At 43.1% G+C, this 25,691-nt stretch overlaps 1 protein-coding gene across 1 annotated transcript in view; it reads right to left on the bottom strand.

The window, feature by feature from the left end:
• Positions 1–21,218, bottom strand: part of KIT (KIT proto-oncogene, receptor tyrosine kinase) — a 55,339-nt gene extending 34,121 nt beyond the window's left edge. Inside the window, exons 1-2 of the mRNA XM_030948229.1 lie at positions 21,100–21,218; positions 2,831–3,070 (exon numbers count right to left, since the gene is read on the bottom strand). Coding sequence (XP_030804089.1) covers positions 2,831–3,070; positions 21,100–21,181 — 322 coding nt within the window. The 5' untranslated portion in view covers positions 21,182–21,218. The remainder of the gene's footprint in view (positions 1–2,830; positions 3,071–21,099) is intronic.
• Between the last annotated feature and the right edge of the window lie 4,473 nt (positions 21,219–25,691).

Genomic DNA, 25,691 nt, shown 5'->3' with positions numbered 1-25,691 from the left:
AGAAGCTGGCAAACACACAAATAAAGGAATGTGTGATGACAAACACTCTGTAAAAGTTTATTTGAGATTCCATCTGCCCTCTCTACAGAGTAGAATGAATTTGAAAAACAAAAACAGAGAGAAAAGTTTTCTTTCTTTTTTGCACATGTACTTACAACTTGAATGATTATAGATCAACAAACCACGGCTTACCAAGGAAGACTGAGAGAATTTGTTTAAGATGATGGACAATGTGCATTTGGTTTAATACAAGAAGTACCAGACTGAAAATGAAGCCTGGGAGGTATATGGAAGCAATTCACTACATCAGGGGTTATTCATCATCAAACAAAGAAGTTACTGGCTGCTTTCTAGCCTAGCATGAGGATGTAGCTTTAGCTGAATTTGACATTACCACCCACGAAGCCCCCACAAACTACAGGTTTTGAAGCATCAGTCTATAATTAGAGGATGGAGACTACTAAGAAATGAAAAAAACCTAAATAATTTCTGAACAGAACCAAAATGTGACATTTGCACACAGAGATCTTAAAAGAAATGCTATGACTAGCTGTCACTTCTGAACAGGAAGAAGATGGATTAAAAGTGCTCATCTAAATGCTCTAAATGCTCATCTAGCTCATCCCTGCTAACAGACATAACTGATTGCTTTCTACTCAGTCCCTCTTTCACCAGTATGGACAGAACCAAGATATCTTCATTAGGCAGAAAGTATGGCTCCCAGCAACTACCAAAAAATGAAAGAAATTTTTGAAAACAGCGGGAACAAAGAAAGACCTGTTTCACTAACAGCTGAAATTGCAGGCAAGGCCTTGACTGGAGCAAGCAGAATTGCTGAGGTGCTCCCCTTGCATCTTCAATCCCCATCTGGAAGGGAACAGCAGAGTGAAAAGACACGAAAGGACTTCCTACAGAGTATCCAGATACAAACAAGGCTGCTCATGGTCATGTTCTTCCTTTCATGGCCTTCTACCCCATGGACATCTTGGGTTGCACTTGCCTTCTGGGCATACTGCAGAACACAGTTTCCAACACAAGATAGGACAGTGCATATCAGTGCTTCCATCTGAAAAAATCTGAGATCAAAACCAATAAAATTTTCTCTCTTACGCAGGAGTTTGAACTAGGCTTGCTTGGATCAGGAAAAATATGCTTTTTAGATACAACACAGGTACTTTCTGCTAAAAGAGAAAGGTGAAGCAGATACACATCCACAGTCTGTCAACACTGTGTCATTCTTGGTCACAGAAACAGAAGAAATTTGGATTTAGTATGTTCAGAAGAACATAAGATATCAACAGATGCCACCATGTCACTATGTAGGATTGAGGTTCTTGGTCTTGTTCTCTCTTCCCTCCACTTTACAAGCAGAAAAGTATAACGGGGTGTTTGTGGCAACCCCACAAGCAGCAGAGCATATGGCAGCATCTTACAGGTGAGGTAAGTCATTAAACCATGCCTGATGCAAAATGATGGTCAACCTCACAAACATGCTTATTTTACTGCCAGGAACTTGTCAAAGTTAAGGCTGCACATTTTGCACACAACTGAGAAAAAAAGATAGTAACATGTTGCATTAGGGCAAACAACTTCACTGATGCTTTGGCCAGCATGCTCAGGAGAGCTGCCTGCAATCCTGAGGTGAAGGAGTCATGAAGGAGTCACTCATGTAACGGAGGGCAAAAACATCTCTACAATCATAGCTGTCTGAGATAATTACCATAACCTTCAGGAAAAAAATCAGGGTAGGTAAAGTGAAGATTGTTTACCACATGACAGATTTCCTTTAGTCACAGTCTCAGAGAAAAACAGAAAGTTAAGAAAACTTATCCATGGTAGCTGCATGGCTATTTGGAGAACTCAGGAGCAGTTAAAGGAACACTCTGAATTGTGTGGCCACTATGCCAGACATCTTCCCTCATGAAAATAACCTTTGCTGTGCTGTGCTTTGCTGTGCTGGTATCTCCCTGTCTTGGAGAACAACCTTGCAGTAATTCTCAAAGGACTAGCAGGGTTCAGAGGGGGCTCTTTGAGACAACCCCTGCTGGTCAAGGAATGCTGCCTTCAACAATGATGCCGTAGGACTCTTTTCCATCAACAGGTTAGGAAGACCACCAGAGCTATGTGAAGGAGAAGCAAAATAACTGTTTTCCTGGGAAAGTGTCTGGCATGGTAAACTGTGAGCTTGGGGGCAGCTGATGTAGACATATATCAGCAGAGAAGAAATCTGAAGAAAACACTGCACAAAGAAGAGCAATAAAGGGTTGAGAAATGTGTCAGAGCAGAAGCACTTTTTTCCCTGTCTGAGACATTTCTGATCAGTCACAAGGTACATCAGAGGCTGAAGGCAGAGAAATCATCAATGTTTGCTGGTTTAGGCCTGGGAGCACAGTCTCAGAAGACCAAATCCTTTAGGCTGACTGCCTCAGTAAATTAAAAGCCTGGGATCAAATTTTACATGACTCCATACTGATGGATGACATAGAATTAAAAAGACATTTTTATATATTTCTTACTTCTTCATGGTAAAACTGACTCATGCAACAGAATCAGGTCGCTTATCTAGAAAGGGAGCTTGGATAAACTTTACCACAAATGGGGATGTAAAGAGGAACTCATCCAGAACTTGTGCTGCTGACAAAGGCCATTGCAAGCAAAGCAGAGAATGAGGTTTCTTCCTACTGGACAGGGAGGAAGATTTATTCTACCAGATTGTGTTCTCCCACTGTACTTCAAATTCAGTCCATCCTGCAAGATTTATTGTGGAAGGGGAGCGGGGGGAAGAAGGGGAGGGGTGGGAAGCAAAAATAATGCCTTCATTGATATTTACCTTTAACAAAAACATAGTAAGAGGAGACAATACTCCCTTTGCTTCTGCATGTGTATCTGCCTATGTCTCTGACTGTTGCATTTTTGGTGTACCACTCCTTCTCGTTGGAACTCTTGGCTTTTGCCGATGGGTCCGAGTTCTGGAAATTCCAAGTCACAGGTCCCTCCTCATTGCACATCAGCCTTAATTCCTCTCCTTTATTCACAACCCGTAAAGACTCCACATGGGACAGTGCACCACCTGGAAAAAAAAAAAGCACAAAATAGAATGTCTGTCAATACAACACTCTCTTTTTTTTCTGCAGCAAAATTATTATTTATAGCTGTATATGTGCAACTAATATTTTTGGGATTTATTTCTTAAAAATACTAAGCTGAACTGTGCAATTCTACAGACACCTTTTGGCTAGTAAGGCCTTTGGCACACAGAGAAAATAACCAGTGCAGGTGGAAACTGGCCTCTAAAAAACCTTTGGAAACTAAAGTTTCAGATGCACCACTTTCTGCAATGTTTTGGCTTTTGAATGGGAACAGACCCAAGCTATTTAAAAATTAAATTCAAGAACATATGAGTCTGATCCTACATGGCAGCACTTTTAATCATTCTTTGTCATTTACTCAGTATGTTGCCAAGAACTAAAGTTTCCTTGCTCAACAGTTATCTTTTTATAACTGCTCTCTCATATATTCAGATGCTCCACTCATACTCTTGAATTAGAAGCGTCCAGTTTAATGAAGGCATCAGACCATGCTTTCCATACTTGCTTGTTTCTTCACCTGAAGCGCTAATTCAACATTTCTTACATTAAAAAAACCACGCAAATTATTCTTCAAGTTTCCATCCCAATGCTACCAAATTAGTTTCACTGAGGCACCAATCTCCCAGCCACCAAAGCTGCTCTAATTGACTATTTAGCTTCTTTTTCACTGAACACGCCCTAACACAATGTTTTAAATGTTCTCACAAAATAAACCTCTTGTAAAATTAGCAGCTCCAGTTCACAGTTCCCAACCACTCCCCAACTGCCTACCCAAAGAAACGAGCACATTTAGGCCCTACTCTTAGGGCAAGCCAATCAGGGGGTTGCTGAGTTAGCATACCCATGATTTGGAGGTCTTAAGTGAGCCTACAAAAATGGAGTTCAGAGTCAAAAATGCAGAGAAATTCTCACTGTTTTGGATCTACTTGAATATCAGAAGAACATAGGCAAGTATTGAGGTGATCTTGCGGTAACAAACCCTTCCCCTTTCGGAGTAGCTCTTCATTGCTATGAGTAATCCTTAGCTTTCAATAACTGTGCTGTTTGCTCATGCCACACGGTTGTACAAGACTGTACAACATCCGGGTGTAGTAGCAGAGTCATGCCAGTGAAAATGCTACGTGCCTGCAAAAACACACTCTGCAGCTCCATTCAGAGGCTGAATTTCCCTACCCACACAGATAACAACAGACGTTCGGGAAAAACAATCGGATAATTACTTGGGATGAGGTTATACACTCCAGACTTAATTCACTCATCTCACAGCTTTAGTTGTTCTTAAGGTATATACTGGATTAAGACCAGGTCAGGTAACTGCTCCTCTTCCTGACAAATCCACCACAGAGTAGGAAGCAAAGGATGGCCAGACCACCTGCAGAGACTAATTACTTTGTTTGTTTCCAGTCTGAAAGGAGCCCTCCTTGGAATTAGAATTTATCAGTGTTAAACTCAACCGGCACTCATTCTTCCAGTGTTACCAAGCAATTTTCCACATGAGGTCTACTAATCCTGCATATATGCGTCCATGACTGAATGAATAAACAACCATCCTAGAAATAAAAATTGCCAGAAAAAGGCAGAAAAAACCCAACTTTTAATTTCACATGTGCCACCTCAAAATGCAGGTGTGTGTCTGAGCTGTGTAGCTCAAACAAGAAGAGTGAAAGTCCAAGATCTCAGAAGAACAAGTCCCAGTCAGCAGGGGAATGGTAAACAGGAAAGCTTGAAAAATCCTTTGCCCTGGGTAAAGAGGTGTCGTGACAGCAGGGTTGAGGCAAGAAGACTTCTGATTTTCAAACTCCTCAGTTCAGAGCCAGGAACTTACGGCATGTGAGAAGACTGAGGGCAAAGACCTCTGAGAAGGGCTCCTGAACAACCATACAGGTCCTTCATGGGCACCTCTTTGAAGACTACTATGCTCGCTCCTCACAGACCACAGGGCAATTTAAGTGACAAATCACATGAGCTGCATAAAACAGCAAAATGTGGTGTGGTGTACCTATCCTGGCATTAGTTTAACAGACCAGTCAGGGAGCACTGAGAAAGCAGAAGATATGGACAACCTTCAGTGTCATCATTCTATGCCTGCAGCCAGCAAGGTCTCAGCTTGGGCCCTGCCAGTGAGGTGCTGGCCTGGGATGGCCCCCAGTGGCCAGTGTCTCAAGGAGCACAGTCCTGGGCAGGTCACACAGACCCTGTCATGGAGCAAACACCAGCGTGTGTGTGCCCTCATCATGGCACAGGGCAGCCTCCCTCAGCAGCCCAAGGGGACGTGCTGCTGTGGCCTGGCCTCAGCTCCCAGCCCCGGCAGGCACAGGCAGCGGGATGAGCACAGCGGCCTGCTGGCCTGAGCTGTGCTTCCCCTCCTTCGGCAGCAGCCTCAGCTGCAGCAGGAGTGGCTTCATTCCAAGTGTCCAGAGCTACACGGAGAACAAACTCATTTACTGGCCCCTGAGGAAATGCCAAGCCAGCCTGGCTGGCTGAACTGCTCCCTCCCCTTCCCTCCTGGGTATCTCCCCAGCCCAGCAATGACACACGGGGTAAGTGTAGGCTCCAAACTGCCCAGACAACACCGGCCTGTGAAGTCTGGCTGACAAATATTAGGCTTCTCCTGCTTCCCAAAGCCACCTAAGCACCCAACCCTAGGGCACAGGCTGTGGGAAGGTCAAGTGTAGGGTATCACCAACAGGTTTGCAGAGGAAAAAAGGACCCATTGGAGGTAGCAGTGTAAAGATTATTGTCATAATTGACCTGTGACCTGAGGATGGATTTGTCAAACCATACACATCACTGTGTTGTGTCTAAATGCTGACAGGTTCTGCAGTAACAAACCCTTCCCCTCATGAAGGCCAGCTCAATAGTCCTACAAATACTCACGGCCGTGTCCCTTTGATGCACAGCACAGCTTTGCACAGCTGGACTAGACACATAACAGCCATGCCTGAGCCAGGGGGACATTTCCCAGAACCCAACTCCACTAGGATGCAAAAACACACTCTGCAGCTCCATTCAGAAGCTGAATTTCCCTACCCACACAGATAGCAACAGACGTTCGGGAAAAACAATCGGATAATTACTTGGGATGAGGTTATACACTCCAGACTTAATTCACTCATCTCACAGCTTTAGTTGTTCTTAAGGTATACACTGGATTAAGACCAGGTCAGGTAACTGCTCCTCTTCCTGACAAATCCACCACAGAGTAGGAAGCAAAGGATGGTCAGACCACCTGCAGAGACTAATTACTTTTTGGTCTGGGTTTTGGAGGAAGCCCTTGTTTTCTCCCCATCTCCCTCCAATGAAGATTTACGAATGCTAAACCAAACCGACAAGTCCACCAGTGCCTGTTTTTCCAGCACTGCCAAAAATTTTCCATGAATTCTACTAATCCTCTACATAAACTCACATGACTGAACAGATAAAAAAGTATCTCACAAAAAATAATTGCCAGAAAGATTAGAAAAACAAAATTTCATATTCTTATGGAACACTTATGACTCTTATCTACTCTTTCCCCTAACCCTCATCCTATCCGCTCTGGTTAGGAGTTCAAGTCTTTGCAACACTTACTAGCAGGACTATCTAGCAAGTTATTGGTAAGTTTTTAAAGGTAGTAAACAACATACCAGAGCCTGACCTGTCCAGAGGCACAAGAAATACATTATGTAGCAGAGCTGGAAAAAGAAAAAATGAGGGAACTAGCAAAATGTGGTGAAGTATCACTCATATTTCGAGATTATTTTGCTATGGTTCCTTTTGTGCAGTCTGTGAATTCTCAGCAAAACTTACAAATTCAATAATACCTTGTGCAAAGGATTCCCAGAGCGTAAAGGGTTTTTTTCTCTTGCCTTCTGAAAATAATGTCTCTCCAAAAAAACTATGGCAGTGTAGGGACAGCCGGTTGTAAACAGAATGACTATTAGATTTGCTTCGCATTATGCACCAAAATATCATCTGTCTTTAAAAAGAGAATTAAAATGGTGTTTAGAAAGATGAGAATGACTTTGTGTCTTCTTTTTGGAGGAATAATTAAGTGACAGAAATCTGAGAGTTTAACTAACAACTTGTAATCCGGTGCACTAATCCCCACAGCATGTGTCCATCTGCTCTCTGCTCATCTTTTCTCAGACTCATGTCTGCAACTGCTCCATTTGTATGGCACCCAAGTGATGGGGCTCTTTCCAGGCCCCCTGTCACTCCGGGGGACTCCAGTAACATCAACCATGTAATCACAGCCACAACACCAAGACCCATAATTCAGGAATCAGTCCTGTTGGCAGTATAGATGCTAGAGGTAGTAAGGGATCTCCAAGTGCCAAACCCTATGGGATACAGTGTCTGCTGTCTCCTCCCAGAGTTCTGTGTTCATGATCCCACTTGGGATGCTGGCTTTACCAGTCACTAGCAGGACTGTTTCTGAACAATGGGATGCAGGAAATTTTCCAGGTGTGGGTATGCATCCTTACTTTGTTATCTACCCCACACCTAGGCATGCCCCCACCCTCTCTCTACCTCTTCACACCTTTGAAAAGGAGGTGGAGTACTACTTCAATATTCAGCCGAGTGTCCCCATCTCAGTGAGGCCCACCTGACCACGGGAACAACTCAGGACAAGAGAGGAAACCTGTCTTCTGTCCACATGGGTCCTGTGGTCTCAAGTGGTGCAGATGATCCCACTGTTGATCACAGACTGTGGATCCCACTGTGACACATTCAACATTCCCTATACGCTGCATAGCCAGAGTACCACACTGGCATTCTGGATGACCCTCTAGAGTTGTCCACAAGGGCCACTAGAGGATGTAGTTACTATATGCTAACAAAAAATACACTAATAATGGCAAATAAGTCACAATTTAAAAAAAAACTAAAACTAATAAGCTCAGAGTTGGACAACCCAAGTTCCATTTTGGATGTACTAAATTTGAGTCCTACAGCTAAAGAGCTTCACTTCCACAACCCTAACTTCTGTTTGTAATATAAAAAACTTGGGTTAAAAACTACAATGCTGGGAGCAATCACTTGAGAACAAGGCTGTGTAACTGAAAAAAAGGAATATATAAATATATTAAAATGAAGGGAGAGGGAGGAAAGAGGAGGAGTGCAGCAGTTGTGAATTCTGCATGCAGAAGGAACATCTGGAAAACCAAGCTGGAGGAATTAGAAAATCAAACAGCTCTAGGTAATACTGATAGGAAATGCAGGTCAAATTGCAGGGATATGATTAAGGACAGCAGAATGTTCCTGTAACAATTAAGGGATGTGCAAACAACAAAAGCTCTGGCTAAGGAGTGAAACATCCTGGGGAAAAAATGCAGTTTATGCTGGAGCTTTTCAGCCTCAGTGCCACACTGGTGTAGCATGGAAGAGCACATCAGGTGCAAGTCCACATCAAGCTCACAAGCAACTGGAAACCATCTCCAGCTGCCAAGCAAATAAAGATGTGGGACTGCCATGGACTAAGACGAAGAGTCAAACACTGTGGATTTTATTCCCAGCTCTGCCACACATTTCCTGCACAGCCTTAGGCCAACAGGTTAGTCTCTCTGTGGCCACTTCCTCTTTCAACTCTTATCTAAACATTAAAAGGAACAAGAAGTTTGTGGCAGCTCTACAGCACAACAGATTGCTTCCAAAGAAAAATAAAACAAAAAACCCTGTGCCTTATCCCACGTCCTTCCATTTTCAAGTTGTGTGGAACATCTCCCTGGGCAGAGGCACAGTGCAGCTTCAACCTGCTCACACCCAGTACCAGCCTCTCTGCCCAGCCCACTCCCAGGGACTGGCAGTGCCCTGCTGACAGGTTCATTGCTGCTCAGCAAGGGCAAATTCCTCACCCTGCCTCCCCAAGGGCTGGGACACACTGAAAGGGCAAGGCAGGCTCTTCTGAGCTTCTGCCTTTTCCCCTTGCAGTTGTCCATAACCTTCATAGTCATCATCATTTGAGCTGTACAAATACTGCACAACGAAAACAGTGACCTGACCGTGACCTGATCCTGACCATGATTTCTAAAGCAGTTAACGTTTTTCTATCACAAATGCACAGAGGAGCTAAACTTCAAGAGACAAAATGTCCACAACTTTTGTGTAAGATTGTGAGGATTGGATACAATTGGAGAGGCTATTTTTTTTCAGTGCCTATACATTCTGGGCACTGGCTTCATTTCAAGGGCTATCACACAGACCTCACTCACCGTGGTTTTTCATCTACAACAACATAAGAGAGCAGAAACAAGAGATATGCTTTATCAGTTAAAGTAGTGGCACTGCTGTAGATGCAATGGTCCAGGGATATCAGCAACACATGGCTTGCAGGGAAGTAATATCCTCTTTCAGCATACCCAACACTGCTGGAAAAAAATGAATGTGTTTTCAGACCCACAAGTCCCCTGCAGGTCTGAAAGACGAGCAGAAGCAAAACCAAGTATTTTACACAAGTGCAGAGGTCCTAGCCAGAAGCCTGCTCAATCCTCTTTAGAGTATTTACACACAGGTCTAATTGAGAAAAAGCACCTTTCCAACCCTGTTTAGTATTTGTTAACGCCACTATGACAGTTGACATATGCTATGATGGACATGAATGTAAGATCCTTTCAATTACATTTTCTTTGTCTTGCCATTTCGTGCCCCAAGGAAAAATATAAAGTGTCAAACTTTCATGTTAATTGCACTGAAACAACTTGAATTTACTCTGATGTATAAAATCTCCCAGATTTTTCAAAGGAGAGATGCTATCATATGCTTACTTGTTTTGTTCCATTTCACTAAACAGACACTCTCCCTTATGCTAGATGAAAAGTTTAGCAATGGCAAATGTCAGTTTTAAATTATTTGATCTGAAAGCTACATCAGATCCTGTTCCAGCCAGGCTCTGGGGATAAAGGTGGCTAGCAAAAGAAACCATCCATACCAACACCCACACTAGTGTCTTCCTCAAAGACATAGACCAAAAAATACCCAACACATGATTGATTGTCCCTGCAAGTGTTACGGACTCTCAGCATATCTGAACGACACAAATCCTTGCTGACTGTCTCCTCTGCCCCAACTGCTTTTCAGAGACTGAAAAATTATCTGTCACTGGACACATACTTAAGTCTAGGCTGATTAGGCTTCCCTGCAGAACTAAGCAGTTTGCTCCTAACCCATCTCCAGGGTCGGTGCTATCTGCTGACCAACAGACTCTTCAATGCCGTGTTTTCCAAGCAGAAGCAAAGAGCTCACTAGCTTGTGCTCACTCTGAAGTTCTGGATTCTTGGAAGCTATATATTACTGAGCAGTAGACCAGTGCAGAGGATTAATGAAGGCTTTGACTTTTACCCAGCTGCATGAGGGAAACCCCTGTCTTCCCAGCCAGCCCTGCTTGCCCCCTCACCCCCAAAGGGAAGGGGGCAGAGGAAGGGCACTGTGGAGAGCAGGAGGCGGGAGCTCACCAGCACAGCACTCAAAGGCACAGCCAAGCTGACTCCATCTGCAAACAGCATCAAGGAGAAATGAACATCTCCCACACAAAGAGCAAGTGTGGAACCAGCCAGCTGATTCCCACCCATGGCAAACCCAAGAGAGGAAGTGGCAGGAGGTTAGAACAAAGGTTGCCTTTATCATCTGTGGAGGCATGAGCATGAGGAACTACAGAGGCTGTGGCTGAGAGGCACCCCCTTTGCAGTGAGGCCCCATGGTAACCTTTGAGATCCATAGTCTGGGCTTGCACCTACATGGACGTGCACCACAACACACCTCATGCCCTGGCAGGGCAGTTCACAGAACAAGTAAGAGGCACTTGGCGCTTATCACTTGCAGAGAAAAGAGCTCAGGAGACTAAGGGGACACCCAGCTACCCCTGGAGAGAGGTTATGCACCCCCCAGAACAAGATGTGGTGAATCAGGAAGAGCCAGTATCAGAGACAGGTAGCAAGAAGCCAAACCCAGCCAGCTCTACAGACCCTGTACACTGCAGTCTCTGGGAGAAACATTCACAGGATCTTCAGGCAGGCTAAATATGAGCACCTGGGACAACCCCTGGCTTGTGGGTGGAAGCCAGCAGGTCCTCCTGCAGGGGGTCTTGTCACACCAATTAGTGATGCAGCTAACAGCACTTTGCTTCAGCACTTCAGAAGCAGGCTTAGCAGAGCAGATTCCTCACGTGACCTCCACAACCATGTGAGAGCTACCCTATGCGTGCAAGTGCAACACTCGCTCAAGGCCAGGGCTGGGGGAAGCAACTGAACCTTCCAGAGACAGAGACACACCTTCCTCTTCCCTGCTGGCTTTACTTCCCTTGCTGGGGTGAGGAAAATGCAGCCATGCAAACAAGCTATTGTTCCTGCCTGCTGAGCAGCTTGCCCTTTCTGACAGGCATCCCTCACTCCGCAAATAGAGCCATTTGTCAAAGGCAGACATGTAGCTGAATATAATTCTAGTTTAGCACACATACTAAATGGCTACAGCAGGATCAAACACCATGTTTCTTTCCAGGGCTGAGTACAGTACCTCCCTGAATCCTTCTTTTTTGAGAAGACATGGCTTTGGGACGTTTTCTGTTGTTTTGGGGTTTGTTTTCTGAAGGAGTACCGTGTGCACTACATCAGCCCAGTCACTTATCTTGAAGCACTATGTGTGACAACCTACTCTAGGTGATTAATTCATTTCATTATATTACACTGACGCACTGTGGTCTCTTACACCTAAACCTCCCACCATGGAAGGAATCTACAGGCAATACATTAATGAATAAAACCAAACCCAATGCATGACTGACCTGCCAGTTTTGTTTTGTTTTTTTTTTTTTAACTAGAATGGTCTATGCTTACAACAACTACATGATAATTCTTATTCAGAGAGAAACACAGAGTACAGCTAAATATGTATGTATGTACACACACAAGTAGACTTGCAAAAAAAAAAGAGCAACTGTATGGCACAGCGCTTGTCAGCACTGAGATTTATACATTTAGACTGACTCTTACTCCTACTGAATTATTGCCTTCTTTCCTCTAATTTCAAAAATTACTTATTAACCAGCTGTCCCCATGGTTAGTTTTGTCAGCTGTTAGACACATAAATAAACAAATTATGAAGTAAGTATGGAGAATGATTAGAAGGAATGAAAAAGCACACTAATGCATAGTGTATTCATATTCAGCTGTCATGCGCCCCATCTATTCCTTTAATGGCTCTTTCTTCTCACTTCTCTTTGCTGACATTTACATTAAAAGGTGCAGTGTCTTTCAACTTCCATTTTGAACGAATGTTCCTTGTAATGAGCAACATAGGCTTGAAAGCATGTTTTCTGAAACACAGTGAAAAGGTAATTTTAATGAAGGGAAACGAGAAGACTGGAGAACAGTAAATCGCTTTGCAATCTGAATTAATGCCTATTTGGAAAAGGCTCAACTGAGAAAGGAGATGTAAGACTTTTGGCAATGCGAATTCTAATTATTTCAAGTCTTGGCAGTAATTTTATCAAATAGTAGCAATTTCATTAAAAGGTGCACTGGTAATCATCTACATAAGGCCTCCAGAGGGGAAAATATACCAATAATTGCATAATTATGTTATCACTGCTCTTATGATGGACCACATTAAATACCACAAAGAGGAACGCTGCTTTTTACTTTCTCTAGATATTTAGTTCAGTACATTTTCCTAGAAGATTACGGCAATAAACAAGACTTTCAGATTAACATGTTCACCAAATTTTGCAGAAAAAACAGAGCTATCTTTTATGTCCATAATACTTTGTATTCTCTTTTCTTCATTGAAAGAACTGACAGATTAATGAGAAAAAATCTGGGTATAGTAATAAGATAGGGTATTTATATAGTTGTGTTACCAAAATACAAGTCACTGCATCATGTCATACAGGCACATGGCACAGGATCCAGGTTTTAGGAGGCAGGTTTTAGGATGTTTCCACATTTTTCTGTATAAATTAAGTGTATCTATTCAGAGATTTTTGATAAGCCTGCAAGAACTTAGATTTCCCTTATCTAAATAACACTTAAACTTTTCTATTAAGATGTTGGTAAAAAATTATTGTAAAAGCATTGTTTTACAGACACTACCAAATCTAATAAGTAATTTTTTACTAAGGTACCCAGTATATTAGATATGTATCTTTGCCCATGCCTTCTCGAACTATGACTGAGACAGTTTCAGGGGGAGTCATTGGCACATTTCTCAAAACACCCTCAGGTGAAAAATTTCACCTCAAATAATCACACCAACACCCAGCAACATCTGTCACTGATGTTGTCTTAGATATAAGTGCTTTGAATATAGAGACTTGGATATATTTCTGACAATTCAGCTTCATTTGCTCAGTCTTCTGGCAATGAGATAAATAACTCTCCAATATCACAGAAGTCCAACTTGTAGTTTTTGCTTTAAAATTGTACTTTATTTTCTAGTTTACTTATAAGCCTTATCAGAAATAGCACATACATGACATATATACAGGTAACTGCTTACTGAAAAGCAGTCCTTCTTGCTGCTCCAGGAAAGATACACAGAGGACTACTTAATGTGAGTGCAGCCTGAGTGCCTGCTTAAACAGGGAATCCCATTCCAGCATCTCTTCTGAATAGATCTAGATTACAGGAGGAGACCAGAAACACAGGGCTTGCTTCTGCTCCTTCCATGTGACCTCTTTTATTGTGCTGCATACCTCAAATCCTAGGTATGATAACATTAATACTCCTGCAGAGTCAGCAATTTTATGTATAATACCTGGAAGTCAGACATGCTATGGAATAGGAAACTTCAACAGCTTGTGTTAAAATGAACACTAATGGGAGGAAGCTTTTATTTTGTGGAAGGTAACATAATTTCTTTTCAAAATATAAAAGTTATGCTCACCCAGGCATAGAAAGCACTTCCATGGTATAGACAATAGCAAACAAGCATCAAAAGTGAAGAAGAGAATCAGCCAGCCACTGAGCAGCAAAAAATGAATACTTCAGGATCAGGTCCTAGCACAGAATTGTATATCAGGCATACAAAGAGAACCATTTCAGGTAAAAATACCCCATATTAAGCTGCATATTTAATATTACATGAAAAAGTAAACCCATGGCATTTTTATAATGTACATTTTCCTTATAAAGGTAAAAATACTCAACAGTGATTTTGAAAATACAACAATGTAAATTTAAACTTACAGCTCCTCTAATCATTAAAAAAATAAAAGCAAAAATTTATTCAAGCTGTAAATTTGCTGTCAACATTTTAAAGATTATATAACTACTGGATTCATCAAAGTCAGCCCCTGAGCACCTTCAGGCAGGTTGTGCTGCAGCAATAAACTAGCCTTTGACATGTGGAGTTTCCTAGCAGGTGCAGAGAAAATATTTTCTTTATTTCAGTTCATTCAGTACAACTCAGTTAAGCAACTAGTCCATTCAAAGAGGAGCTACTGATCTGGAGCTGAAAAAAACACCATGAATGTTTCTTTCCATTGCTATTCTAAGAATAAGGAGAGAATGACATGGACTAGTTCTAAAATTTTTGTAGCATAGTGATTAGAAGCCACCAGTTTTGACTACAGATAGGCCTTTCAGGCATTAATTCTTTTTTTCAAAACATTTCTCAATGAGTTTTTTCTTCTGAATTGGCTGGCTTCTATGTGATGCTATTTTTTATCTAACGGAAGAACATTTCAGAATTCTTGTTTCCGTCATTGTAATCGATGCAAATCATCAGCAAAAATCAATTATCTAATACGAGAAATGTCAACATTTTCTATTTTCATACTAAAACATACACATGAAGAATCAGGATCAGTGTACATATAACAAGCTACATAATTGCTTAAATACAGGCACAGTGATTAATCAAAGTAAGTATAACATTAACTGCAAAGGCTATATTTAATTAAAACTCCATCTCAATGGTAATAAAGGAGGTTAAACCTTTCTTTGCAAAATGATTAAGTACAAATGCAAAACAGTTAAAATGAGGCTTACTGTTGGCTGATTTAAATCATGATTAAAATCAGATTTACAATGCTTTGAATCAAATTGAAGCACATAGTACAGGGGGAGGTGACCTTTTTATTGAACCTGGAAACACTGCATTTCTCATCTGCAGTCAGATGTCAGTCTTACACATCATATCTGCAAGAAATGCAAACAAGTCTGAGAGGGCTGAGAAGAGCAGGAGGAGGAGGAGTTACAAAAGATACTCCAAAAGAAAATATCTGAAAAGGTTTATCATAGAAAAGAGAAGCCAAAGGGTTTATATCATCGGTGTGTAAAATATTATTATAAAAAGGATGGTGATGAGTAGTTCATATATCCAAAAGACCAGGAGAATAAAAGGATGGAATTAGGCAACCAGCAAGGGAGATTAGGTATCAGAAGCTTTTGACCTTTAATACCTATTTACTAGAAAAAAACAGGTGTTAAGAGTCTGCAGCACAAATCTGCCTTAGATCAGGTTAGAACAAATGTCTGTGCGGGGAGATCTGCTCCATCTGACTATAAGGAAGAGCTGGGGACAGAGCAGATCTCTGCAGGTCTCCTCCAGCTTTACTCATAGAGTTCTATGGGAGCTTCCTAAGACTTGCTGTGTCTCTTAAAAACCCAGCTGCAGGAAGAAGATGAATGCATGAGAAAGTCAGATTTCACACAGCAAAGAATGAAGTTTCCAGTCCTGAGGCCTGCAGACAAAACCTTCAACATGTGCCATCCAGTGCAGCCATTAACTCCTGAACAAAAAACAGATTAAGTAAGAGAGCCAAGAGCAAGTTTCAAATCTCATGATATGATACCTGTCAGCAGGAATCTGGTTAGTTCTGAATGGCCTAGGTATGTGAACACCCAAAACATTTCTATTACAGAGCTCACTGGGATTTTCCACCCCTTCAAAGCATGCAGGTTCTCAATGACAGGTTATAATCAACCAAGCTTGATTTCTTTTTCCTGTGTGGCTTTTGCACAATGCCTTTCTGTAAAACAAATCCACCCCAGCCTTCTCTTCTCCAGACTGAACAGCACCAGCTCTCTCAGCCTGTCCTCACAGGAGACTTGCTGCAGCCCTCTGGTCCCTCGTGAGGAGCACGGTCACCCAGCATGAGCAGGGGACAACTGCTTAGGACTGATTGGATAAGACAGGAGATGTAGGACTAACCTGGCATTTGCCATGCTTCCAAAGAACCTGTAAGAGGTGCATCTCTCTGATTTTCACATTTGCCTGCCACAGTGTTCATCTCTTCTTAACTTAAATCAGCCCATGCATCCTCTTTATCACTTAGATTTACAACTGCCAGTGCCTAGTTGACCGGAGAATTCTTCTCCATATCAGATATTCGATTGTGTTACATGATTACTGATTCAACTGCCAAGATGACATTTAAAATTATAGACATTGAATGCAGTCAGCTCCCCCAGTGACAAAAAAACCTTGTAGCTCTTAATGGTACCCAGTGATGATTCATTTTAGTTCCATTTTCAGAAATGATCCCTATGGAGCAGCCCAGAAGTTGCATAGCACGGTAGCAACATTAGAAATTTTTTCTGTTATTTACATGTCTCTTTGCTGGTAAAGTCAAGAGCCTGACATGCTGTAAAAAAAATCTTTTGCAACGTGAAAAATATCATTAAAAATCCATTAAATCTGAAAACCGGTGTTTTCAGAATAAATCAATATAATCCCCAAGAGGAAATCCACTGAGAAAATAACATTTACTGAGCTTTCTAATTGGTATCCCCTAGAAAATAGGAGTCACGTTCTCCCCTCAAACACAGATGTTTACACTCTCCTTATGCTTTTATCACTAACGGCAGCAATCTTGGCCAGTGGACAAACAATACACTTCAGTTGTCATTAGGTTTGGCAGCCAGCCAGGGAGACTGCTCACATGCGTAAAATTACGTTCATTTATGACTGTTTGCAGGATTCATTGTCAAACAGGGTCCGACTGGGGAAAAAAAAACTCTTCTAGTTTCCTAAAAGTCACTGAAAAAGACAAGCACAATACTATAGAATACAGTAATATAGAAGAATACTAGTAATTTTAAAATTCCTTTTATGCCAAGTTCTCATAATTTCTGTGTGCATTCTCTTCAGATTGTTTTTAATAAATGACCAAAAGATGTAACACACTTTCCTTAGGCGCCGCAGCCTCAGCTCTTCTCTCCCGCCTAAAGTTACAATGAACACCTTTAAGATCTGTCACAGCTGAGAAGCCCCAACTAGGGAAGCTGAGTTTCCAAGGGACAGAAACATCTGCAACTTGTTTCTTGTGCATGGGAACAGTCAGAAAGACATTCCGAAATTTTAGAAAGGTAAAGTTATGTACTTCAAGTGAGAGGGTACTTACAGTAAATGCAATGCATTAGGATATCAGACCTCATTTCCTCTAGCCATTCTCTGAACAGCTGAAAGAGACTTAAGGAAATGAGTCAAAATCCTGGAAGATGTTTGTACTAGATGAAAAAGAAAACAACATCTGTAAAATCATGTGTCACATCCATAGAGCAAGACAATGTGTAACACTCGATCCCTGCAATGGCATTCATCTTCATGGAGAGAGGAAAAAAAAAGTTGAAAAGTGGCTTAACCTTGAGCAATTACTGCCTCTCTTCTACAAGACTGATATGAGATTATATCGGTCATTGTGTATTGTAGATAAACATATATGTTGTTGTACCTCTTTGACGCTGCATGGTTCTTGTTTTATCCAGAATTTGTTGTTCCTTACCTTCAGATTCCATCAGACTGTTTAGTGTTTGGACTAGAAAGCAGCTTTCCTTCAAACTACAAATGCCTAGTATTTGGCATTTTGTTTGGCAGCTCCAGATAGTCCTTAAAAATCTTTCTTATAGCTCGCAGTAACAACGAATTATAGTTCAGACAGAAATCTAAATACTACAGAGATACCATTAGTCTCTCAGAACAGACCAGAGAGCAAAAAGGACAAGCTTCACTAGGAGAACCTCCTACTGACAGGAATATGACCCAAATGTTTCTCCCAAGACCTGTCCTAGCTCATGTTTACATGTGCTAAAGACATATCCCTTCCAATTCCACCTGTATCCTGGTGCAGCCTGTCCCTTCTGGAGGTGACTCAGGATCCTTTGCTTAATTCAGGCACCTGCAAAGAAGCGCTACTGTTTGGACAATCACTGGGAGAGCTGGAGCGAGATGGAAAACCCACAGAGAGCCAATACAACCCAACAGTACTACAGCTGCAGTCATCTGTTGACAAGAGGCTCTCTCTGGCAAAATAAGCACATGGAAATGCCTTCAGTCTCTATGAATGGTATTTAAACAGGATGTAAATGGGAGTCTCACTTCTTGCCAAATTTGTCACATTCTTTATTATAAAGCCCGAACAAAAATCACTCACGCACTTGCAGGGAAAAGGTTCCCAGTGGCAGTGCAAGGAAAAAGAGTTGAATACTGAGCAAGCTTTGACATTTCCATTCTGCTCCTGGCAGTGGCCTTAGGCTACATTTCTGCACAGGAGACTCTGCACTGCCACAGGGGAGGAAGGAAAAGGAGGAGAGAGAAGAGATGGAAATGCGGGTAGGGAGGGCAGGATACTCAGATGGCTTGAGGGGGGTCAAAGCAGTGACTGAATGACAGCAATCAGAATCCTCATCAAATTTGATCTTCCTTCTTCAAGCTTCCTCCCTCATGGCTGATAGGTAGCAGGGAGCATCATGAAAACAGACATTCTTCCCTCTGGGCACAGGGAGAGTCTCCTATTACTCTGCAGCTGATTGGGGGCTGGGGGGCGGGGGGGAAGGTTGCCTTGATGGATGGATGCTGAAGGGAACCATGTCCAGTCTTTCATGACCACAGGATGGAAACACAAGGGACTCCGGCAGAGGACTGGATCATGGGGGACAAAGCAAGCCTTGAGGGAGGACAGGAGAAGACGAGAGAAAAGATCATCCAGAATATTGCATCAAAATGAGGACGAGGCAAGTCCCAAATGGAAGGAAGTATGGAAGCATGTTAGTTTGCAAGTAAAACAAAAAGTAGGAAGGGACTATGGACAGAAAAGATGAATGGTTTACCCTGTGAGAAGCTACATTGAGCTGTTTTCTACATCCTCTTTCCCAGCTTGCAACCAAAGGAAGACGCTCTTGACCAACAGCCAAAAAAAGATACTTATTATAAACTTGTACACTGATAAACAGGATAGGTCTCAACAGGGAGATCATCCCAGCCAAGCATCTACACTGAGGCAAAACCAAAAGTAGCACAGGGTCAAGCCAGCTCTGGAGCAATCCAGAACAGCACACCAGCTCTGTCCTGCCTGTCACTTCTGATGTTCCTATGATGCTGCCAGGACTCGAACCATCACACTGATACCTCGCCCAGCACGACAAAACCAGCCCAGAATACTCCTACATCTGTGTGATACACACATGATGCACATACATACCCAAGGACAGCTGTCTTTTGCAGTAGCAAGTTATTTCTTACAACATGGTGTGGTTTTGTTCACAGAAGATTTTGTCTGAAGTACCCCTGAAGTCTCCCACAAGTAAGTGTATAAATCCAGAACAAGAAGAATGATCATGAGAAAGATTCTCATTGGTTCTCCTTGGTTCTCCAGTACTCTGGAAATTGCACCTCTGTCTTCCAGGACATGCTGCCACTATGACCTGTTTCCCAAGCTTTCCTTAAGGACAGCCTAACTATATGATGAAGGGTAGCCTTAAAGTACAGGCAAGAAATTAATGAAGTAAAGAAAGCTGGCAGGTATTAATCATTTCAACATTTTTAAAATTTCTTTCTAGGAATAACTCATTGGTAGGAGACCTTTCCATTCATGTGGCTACAGCATTTTGCAGCCTTATGTGAGTACTTCTAAATAGGAAAGCCCAAATTGCCAGATACCACACTTATTCAGATTACCAATAAACAAAAGGCAGCAAACACAAACAGTTACCTAAACAAAACCATTAAGGCATCCTAGAGTGTTTTACAACGAAGAAGTGTAAATTGTCACTGCTGCTGGTTTCTGGTGTTTTAGCGGTATTTGCTGCCCTGGGCAGAGGCTGGCGGAACCCTTCCCGTCTGTTCACACGGGGTGCTCTGCGAGGCTCCTCTCTCGTGGTGGCAGCAGACGTTAAACACCTATCGCTGTGCATCGCTTCCCTGGATCCTAAGCTCGTTCTTAGATAAGCAGCGAAAGAACCTTTCATGTTATCTCCTTTCAGACTTTAGTGCCCAGGGCCAAATTCCTCCCCTGGTCTAGCAGCGACCTCTTTCCAGCACCATCGCTGGACACAGCCAAACGCCTCCAAAGCCCACAAACCACGAAAGGAGATGCAGGGCGGCTCTGAAAGCCGGGTACGAAGTTGCCCAGCTCTGCAGCCAGATACAGTATTTAAACCGTTAGACCTGTGCTCCAGGGCTGAGAGGTCAACAAATAAACTCCCTTTTTAGAAACGAGTGGAAGGGAACCTACAACACATCAAAGTTTTAGCGCCAGCTGATCCCCCGAAGGCCTGAGAGGTTCCAACCGCCCTCCTTTTCACCACGAAGGTCCGTCAGTGCCGCAAGAGACAAGCCCTGATGCCCTGTCCCGCGGCCAGCCCTGCCCCGGGGCGGCACCGGCGGGCGCAGAGGGCACCGAGCCCACCTGCCCCCCCGGGAGGCTGCACCGCGCTGGACACCTGACGCCGGCTGCTCGTTCCTGCCCATTGTTCAACGAGCACTTAACCGCGGGGACATTTTGTACTGATCCCCGGACAGTTTATTGTCAAAACAGCCCGGCCGGGGAGGTGGAGGGGGTGGAGGGGGTCCCTGCCGGCCCCTCTCCCAGCCCCGGATAGCCGCGCACGGCAAACAAAGGACTTTATTTCCCCGGCGGGGCGTCCCACAAGGGCAGCGCGGGGCGATGCCGGGCACACCGCAGGCTGCCGCCCGACCCCCGCCGCGGCGCTGCCCCGTGGAAGGGGCCGCCAGCGCCGAAGTTTTCCCCGCCGCCGCCGCCCGTGCTGACCCCGGCCCCGCGGGGCCCGCGCCCGCCCGCGCCCGCGGCTCCCACCTGCGGGGAAGAGGTTCAGCAGCAGCAGCAGCAGCAGCAGCACGGTGTGCGCCGGCTCCCGGGCGAGGATCGCGCCCTCCATCCCGGCGCGGCTGCCGCTCGCAGCGCCCGGCGCGGAGATGCCCGAGCCCCGCGCGAGGGAGCGGAGTAGAGCCGGCCCCGCCCCGCCCCGGCCCCCGCCCCGCCGCCGCGGGGATGGGCGCAGGTGAGCGAGGAGCTCCCCCGCCCCCGAGAAGGGCAGCGCGCCCGGAGCCTCCCGCGGGATCACTGTGAAGCCCCTCAACAGAATGGTTTAAGAAAAAAAGACAGAGCCCAGTGGCTGAACGTGCGCAAGGTGCTGTCATGGGGGAGAGCTCGCCCTCCTCATGGGCGGCATTCTGCTGTGCCGAGCACCCCAGGGATCGGGGCTGCGTAAGCCCAAGTGGAACGTGGACCGGAGAAAGGTGGGGGGGGAGCGGCCGGGCTGGGCACGGGAGCTGTAAACGGAGAGAGCATCCCTTAAAGGGCAGGTACAAAGGCATTTGCCTAGCTTTGAAATCCTCACTGATCGCTCCTGGAGGTGTTACAGAAGATTCTGGAGGCACCAAAGGTATCGCCTCCGCCCTGGCTCGCACTGCTGAGATCGACCCAGCCCGCTGTGGGCCACCACCTATTAAGGGCCAGAGCACCTCGAGTGAGACTTAAAAGTGCGTGCTGTAGCACAAAGCGAAGACTTGAAAGAAGTGGCTGGTTTGGTATGGAAAAGAGAAAACTGACAGGGAGCTTAAACGTGGAAAGGGTATTTAAGAAAAGGATTGTGAGTGATTGTTTTTCATGTTCCTGAAGGGCAAGATAAAAAGTTATCCACTTAGTTCTCAGGGAAAAAAACTGCTTAAATGTAAGGAAGGCAATTGCAAAGAGCAAGGAGGATTTAGACTACAAACGCATTGCAGTGAGGGGTTGTGGAATCCCACAGAGGGAGGTTTTTAAGCACCGATGAGACCACTGACGAGGATCTGGGAGCACTCACTTCTGTAGCTGCAGAACTGGAGTGGAGCTGCTCTGTAGGCATAAATAAGACAAACTACACAAATGTCTAGCTTTAACTCTGCTTTGGCAGTCAGGGTCACACACTGTTGAGGTGGAAGAAAGGTATACAAGTGATCCAGGCAAAGGAGTCATGCATGCATTCCCCAGCCATGCTCTGCCCAAGGTAGCAGCACCTGGACGGGCAGGTGGGCGAAGGACACACAGACTGTCAGAAAACCCATAACAACACTTCTGGACGTACAGAAAGATGTAGAGGACATATGGCAAAACTTTCACCCCTGGAAAAGCATAAATGTAGACTTCTTGAAATGTGTTGGTACAGATCAGAAAAATTATTGAGGTAAAATATTCCTTTTTTTTCCCTTCATCTTCCTTTCTTTTCCACTCCTGTCAGATTTTTTCCCAAGGTTAATAGCGCTGTCCCACATGGTCCAGCATGAGATGAAAGTCTCGTCTTACATGTTTAAAATGGCTCTCTCCATTTCTTTACTCTCTTTCATCTCTGACAGCCAGTCTCTTTTGATAGGTGAATCCTTCCTCTGTTGCAAAATGGAATACTTTTTTTGTTAGCACACCAACAATTTCAAAATCAAATAACGTTTTAAAATCATGTTTCTTACTAAGTGCTAGCCTCATCAAATTAATCTTAGGGAGGAAAAATTTACTGAAATACTTAATTTATTAGTGTCTCCCTCATTTTCCAGGTGTCTGTGGATTTTGTTTCTGTAGGAGAAAAAAATTGAACTGGAATTTTTAATGTAAACACTTGGAGCATTTAATTTCTTGAAGATGCAAAGGCAGGGCACTGTGTACTGTAAGAGGTTTTCATTAAAGCATTATCAAGGAACATGTGATGTTGTTATTGTGGCAGGTTTTTCCCTGTTCTCCTTGATTAGTGCTCCTTCGGTTAGTGGCCTGCCTTTAGGTCCTGCACATCCCTGATCACATGAATCTGAACTCCGCGTGGCTCTGCATCATATGCCTCATTTTCACAAACATTAGCTCAATGTTGGATCTCAAAATCAAAGTGGCAACAGTATTCTCCACGTGCTTTGACTGACTATAAATAGCAACAGTAAGTGGGAAACAAAGGTGAATTGATTTTAACCTTTCCCCTTCATTTATTTTTAATAATTATAATGATAAATGCAGTTGCCCTTTTCAGTGGATTGCACTAAATGCTGTAAATTCTGTTGTCTGTATCCTGTTTGCAATAGAGAAGCAAAAGAAAGTTTCTTAAGCAGTGGAGGTTTCTCTTAGGTATTTTTCCTACCTTTGTCCGAAATATGTGAGCATAAACCAGAAATGTTCTTCTTTGGCTTTGCAGCCAGCCTCACGTGTTCCTCTCTTCAGTTTGACAACTGAAGGTTGACATTTGGGAGAGTGTAGAATGAAGAGAGACACAAGAGAGATCTGCAGCCTTTGGACACCGTACAGATTTGGAGATAAGAGTGATAAGCTTGGAGAAACATGTGAAATTATATTTAAAAAGTTCACTTCAGCTTGAAAGCCTGAAAGTGATTTAAAATTTGTGGACAAGCTCCTTTGAAAACCAATTCAAAATATTGCTTTTAGATATCCATGGGAATGCTTGCTGAAGTAAACATTGAATAGGTCAATAATATTGGTAAGATTAAGCTAATGCCATCAAAAAACTGCTGCTCTAATGAAGGGCTTGTCATTTCTGTATCTGAATGGAAATGCATTTGGAAATGAGCGAGTTTGATGGTTTAAAACAATTTATTTGTCAGAGCTAGGAAAACCTTTTTTACAGCATAAATAATCTTAGAATCTTTTTATCTATGACAAAATGTGTCTATTGAGAAGAGAGGAAATACTCTTCTGATACAGCCAATCAATGCTGGCTAGAATCCTTCCTGATAGCCCACAATAACAACTTCTTCTACAAGGCTGTAGTTTCCTTTTTCTAAATTGCAGATTGACAGACTTTAGGCTGGAACATGGCTCTTTCATATAAACTGGCAGCCCCAGCAAACCAAACAGCTCCAGAATTAACTCCTCTGTGATTCCTGAAGGCTTTGAGAAATTACAAGAGTTTGAAACACATATTGATTTACCAGTGTTGCTGTAAAACCTATCTAATCACAGGCATAAAAGTTTGTTAAGCTTTTAAAAAGTAAAAAGTGGTTAAATTTCTGCCTTGTTCATTCATCTAAAACATTATTTCTGAAGAGTGATTGTTAGGAATGTCATATGACCACTGTGCAAAAATATATACTCAGCACTCTGGTTTATCTTGATCCTAATCAGCAAAACTGTACCTGTGAATTTTCTCAGCCTCTTGCTTTATTAATTAAAAAACAAAGTGTGTGAAGTCTGCTGGTCTAAACTGTTGGTACAGGAAGATGTAATCCAGCTGGACCTGTTTCTAGAAACCTTGAGATTTTGGGACATCCCATTGCATTGTTTTTATTAATCTCTACTCTTCTGCTCTTCACGCTGGCATGGTAGGGTGGGTAAGTGGAGAAAACTGGTAGCATTTGATAGGCACATGTCTTAAGACTTCATCTGTAGATGGCAGGATTATAATGTCTTCATGCAGTTTAACTGATGAAAGGTCTGTTATTTTTGTGGGATAACACTAAAATAAATTCAGATAAAGTGGACACCTTTATCTCATTCTCCCTGGAATACGAATCTTCAAACTGAATCCATTCATTATTACTAAAGTGAGAGGTGTATCTTATTCCCTTTTAATCCAATTGTGGAGAATACTCACTAAATCCCATTGTGCCTATGATTGTAAACCAGCATTGCCATCCTAGTTAATTAAAGATTTTTCCAGCATTGAATGTCAATGAGAGCCCCGATATAGTTGTCATTGAAGCTTGAAATATATGCTGGTTTTGAAGACATCTTGTGTTATCACATGCATAGCACACTATTGTAAACACTGTTTTATCTGTCTAAGCTTAAGTGGAATATAAAGGCTCTAATCTTCTTGATAGTATTTTTTTTGTTAGTTTATAGCCTGCAATCTTACTAAGAAAAGAGATTTGTCTTTATGAACTGCCAAGTGTAGTTCTTGCCTTTATCACTTGCAGCTTTATTTGCACAGGCCACTGTTGAGAATTGACTCTGCACAGCAACCTAGGTCTTTTCAAGTGTTGTTTTGTCTTACTTAATTTTATTGCTAGATTGTTGTTGGGGTTTTGGTTTTTTTTGTTTTTTTTTCCATGAGTTGAGCATATCAAAATAATTGTGGAAAAACAGCTAATGTGGATTCCTCAAATGTATTCTCCTTTCCCAGCTTGCTGCCCTACCCATTCTTCCCTGGCCTGCTCATGTACAGTAGCTTTGGGCTGCAGACCCAGAGGGCCTTGTCCTTGCCCTCTCTGCCTGCTCCCCACAGGATATTAGTGCCTTGGCTGCTGAAACCATATCCAGGCTCTGAATCTCATGACAAGAACTAACTTTGCTTTTCACTTTATAAAGAGTCCTTCTGTGTTTTCTTACAGTGCTTTGCCATATCCGCAATCTAAATAAATGGCTAGAGAGAAGCTCGTCAGGCATTTTTCTCTGAGGTGATTAAAGCCACATGA

The sequence above is a fragment of the Camarhynchus parvulus genome, chromosome 4 (assembly GCF_901933205.1).
Source record: "Camarhynchus parvulus chromosome 4, STF_HiC, whole genome shotgun sequence".
NCBI lineage: Eukaryota > Metazoa > Chordata > Aves > Passeriformes > Thraupidae > Camarhynchus > Camarhynchus parvulus.
The sequence above is the reverse complement of the archived record's forward strand: the minus strand, read 5'-3'. Positions and strand labels throughout refer to the sequence as shown.